The 3,665-nt window shown below is 37.8% G+C and overlaps 1 protein-coding gene across 1 annotated transcript; it reads left to right on the top strand.

The window, feature by feature from the left end:
* The first annotated feature begins 635 nt into the window (after positions 1-635).
* LOC138246719 (olfactory receptor 5AR1-like) lies at positions 636-1,592 on the top strand. The gene has a single exon (XM_069201490.1). It carries the CDS (start codon positions 636-638, stop codon positions 1,590-1,592), a length of 957 nt encoding a protein of 318 aa, XP_069057591.1.
* The last annotated feature ends 2,073 nt before the right edge of the window (positions 1,593-3,665 follow it).

The raw sequence follows: 3,665 nt of genomic DNA, 5'->3' as shown, positions 1-3,665 counted from the left end.
AGATGAAATGTACCAGGTGGATGGGGGGATAGGTTGAAAAACTGACAAGTTATGAAATACTATATGTAGTGCATTATGACCTGCCTTAATAATTAAAATAATAATGTGCACCTTGAATAGTGGAATGTTTAGAATACTGTCATCTATTACTGAGATTGATAGAAACTTTAATGTTGGATAACATAAAAGTGAGTAATAATAAAAACGAATAATGAACAGATATAATGGAGTGTTCGCAGTGTAATGGCATGTATCACTGAGTTGTATGGAGCGCTAGTAAGTATAGTATAGTGATGAAAATCTTTTTTGTTTGTATTAAAGGATACAGATCACATAGATTGTATTACTAATCTAAGTTTTCTTACTTTTTTGTACACATTAAGAACGTGGATATGGGATAACATATTAGGGGCATGACTTTAATGTCATATCAGAAAAGGATTAATCTTTACTTACCATAGTTGTTTTACGTTCTCTTTGCAGTGTGCTTGACAAGACATTATGTGGCCCAGAGGAAGCAACTAACTTGTGAAACACTAGTTTTCCTACTGTGTTTATAAAGAAGGAAAGAATAAATAAAGACTTCTATGGCATGAACCTGATAAATATATTCTCTTTTCTATGCAGAAGTTTAAATGGAACTGGAAAATCAGACTGTCTCTCATAATCACAGCTTCTCTGTTTGTTATTTTGTCATTCTTGGGTTTCCAAATCTTCCTCATCTCCAATATATGTTATTTTTAATTTTTCTACTGATCTATCTTTTTGCCCTCTCTGGAAACCTGACCATCTCTGCAGTGATATACATTGACTCTCACCTGCACACTTGTATGTACTTTTTCCTTGCAAACCTGTCTATACTGGATATCTGCTACACATCAGTGATTGCCCCCAAGTTGCTCAGAATCTTCTTGTCTGATGATAAGTCCATTTCATTCAGTGGCTGCATGGCACAGCTGTACTTTTTCATGTCTTTAGGAACTACAGAGTACCTAATCCTAACCATTATGGCCTACGATCGGTATGTTGCAATCTGCAAACCTTTACAATACACAGTTATGATGAACAAGGAACTATGCATTTATCTGGCTATGAGTGCTTGGGCAATAGGTTTTCTGGTAGCTGCCCCCAACACCGCACTGATCTCTAGCCTCCTCTTCTGTGGATCCAGGAAAATCAATCATCTCTTTTGTGATGTCACACCTCTGTTAACCCTTTCATGCAGTGACACCCGCATTACTGAAATTGTAATATTCCTTGAAGGTGTGTTTGTTTGTTTTAACTGCTTCCTCTTAATTCTTATATCTTATGTGTACATAATCACTAGCATATTCAAAATAAGTTCCCGGACAGGGAGAACCAAGGCGTTCTCCACCTGTAGCGCCCACCTCACCTCTGTTACCCTATATTACGGTGCTATTTTTTGCTTGTACATGAGACCAACTTCGTCCTACTCTCTAGATCTCGGCAAATTTCTTTCTGTGATTTATACTGGGGTAATTCCAATGCTAAATCCAATTATTTACTCTCTGAGAAACAAAGACTTTAAAAAGGCAGTAATAAAGGTTCAGAAGAAATTATTTTTGAAATAGGGTTTCTTTTATTTAGCACAATTCAGTGAGCAGACCCTGATGCAAATTACAGTTCACAGGTTACACATGGCCTCCATCAGGTCCACTTGCTAAAATATCTATTTTGCACATGAATAGAAACAAATCTCTCTCTAGTAAGACCTAGTTTGCCAAACAGCATTTTTGTGAAAACAAGTACAAAATATTGACTGGCTCAGTAGAGGTCTACCAAACTAAGTGAAAGAAGAGCCAGATATTAGTGCCATGAGATAAAACATATGGCCTAAAGATGTTGTAAGACCAAAGAATATGTTTAAGTTCCAAATTCAGTCAAGACATTGCATTTTTAATTCTCTGTACAATGGATTTGTACATCCTCAAGTATATACATTGACCACTATCAAGAAATGATGAAATGATGGAACTAAGTACCACTTTTAAGGGACTTCTGGAAAATGTTGAAAGAGGAAGAATGTTGTACACAGTGTAGACCTAGCCACAAGGGAGGTGGAGTGAGCCAATAGTAAAAAGACCAGCAAATAACATTGATTAAAATGTAAAATAGTTCTACAACCCAGATGATTTAGGGTCCAAGTCAAATGTCTGACCAATTCTGAAGCCCAGATCATAGACGAACAGGAGAGAAGTACAATTTAGTTGCCAAAAACTGATTATTCAAAAAAGATCATGATTTTGACCTTTGTTTTATTAGTATTTATATATAAGATATCTATTATGCAAGTGGGGTCAGGTCACCACGTAACAACAAATTGATTAAAATTGATTCTATGAATGGTGTAAACCTCAGAGTCATTGAACCAGAATTGTACAGAGTGGGCACAGTGTCATGCAAAATAACAAGGCTGGGCAATAAAACCTGTAGTGAACCTTAAGAGAGTGATGGAATGAGACTTATAGAGGATAAAAGCAGCCTTGACACCTCTGGCCAAAGAAGAAATCCTATTAAGTCCAAATGACATTGTTAACAGCTAAGGGTAGATCCAACATGATCAATGTCAGTCTCAATATCCAATAATCCTCTAAGATCACATCACTCAGACTGACTCAATATTCCAGGTAGAGCAGTAGCCTCCAGCATTCAGAACTCTAGAAATATCCAGACAGACTAATAACTTTTTGCTGACTGCATGTACCACTAACCTAGAAGGAGCTGGGAATAAGGAAATGGTGCTGTAAGTTGCAAAAGACTTTTACATCTGTGAAGCTGTAGTTAACTAAAATTCCCACTACATATCCTGCAACAGTAGTCTGCAAATGTTCTCACCACACACTTGTATCATGCAGCTGAATTAACAAAATCCAGTTAAATACCTACACTGCTGTCACGTAGGTTCTCATTATGTGAAAAAGGCTACTGTATTCGAGCGGCAGAATCGCATAGATTGTGAGGTACTAAGTACAATTCCATACCATGTGACACCTTCGGCCTAATCCGGGTTTTCTGGCTAACTAGTAGCCCCTCATCTCAATCCATGAGCAGGGATGATTGTGGCAACCGAGCGCATGACAATAAAGACTCCTCAGGGGAATCGTGGTCGATCAGATCTCATCCCTTTCTCTCAGTTACATTCTTCTCACACAGGCAAAGACAACAGAGGTAGAATATGGTTCAATAAGGGTTTATTGAAGTAACTGCATCTTACATAAAATAGCATCTATGGCAATAATTAGGATGATAAAACACATCAAAAGCAAGAGGGTGACAAGGAGAGTGAAACACAAAAATAGTCCCACCATACTGTCACTAGGCGTGCTATAAAGTTCTCCTACAAATGCTATGTTTGAGCACAGCATAATAAACCTAATCTGCTCTTCAGGTTTCCCGCTGAGAAAGCATCACCCCTCATACCTGAACAAGGAAGCCTGTAGTGTAGAAAGACACCGTCCCCAGGTAGGTCAAAGGTTCTACCGTCTAGGAAAGCAATTGTAGAAAGGCAATCAGCATGCAGTCATGGTCATCTGGCTGGAATCTCCATCTAACGTGTGTTGGACAAAGGAGTGTTTTATAATAAAACAGTTGACATTTTAAGAAATGGTCTCCACATATCAGTGTGCATGTTTCTGTGAATGTTA

This window comes from Pleurodeles waltl, chromosome 7 (genome assembly GCF_031143425.1).
Source record: "Pleurodeles waltl isolate 20211129_DDA chromosome 7, aPleWal1.hap1.20221129, whole genome shotgun sequence".
Taxonomy (NCBI): Eukaryota; Metazoa; Chordata; class Amphibia; order Caudata; family Salamandridae; genus Pleurodeles; species Pleurodeles waltl.
The sequence above is the reverse complement of the archived record's forward strand: the minus strand, read 5'-3'. Positions and strand labels throughout refer to the sequence as shown.

What these genes read in the sequence shown, in the direction of transcription:
- LOC138246719 (XM_069201490.1), top strand. Translation starts at nt 636, where the DNA reads ATGGAACTGGAAAATCAGACTGTCTCTCATAATCACAGCTTCTCTGTT.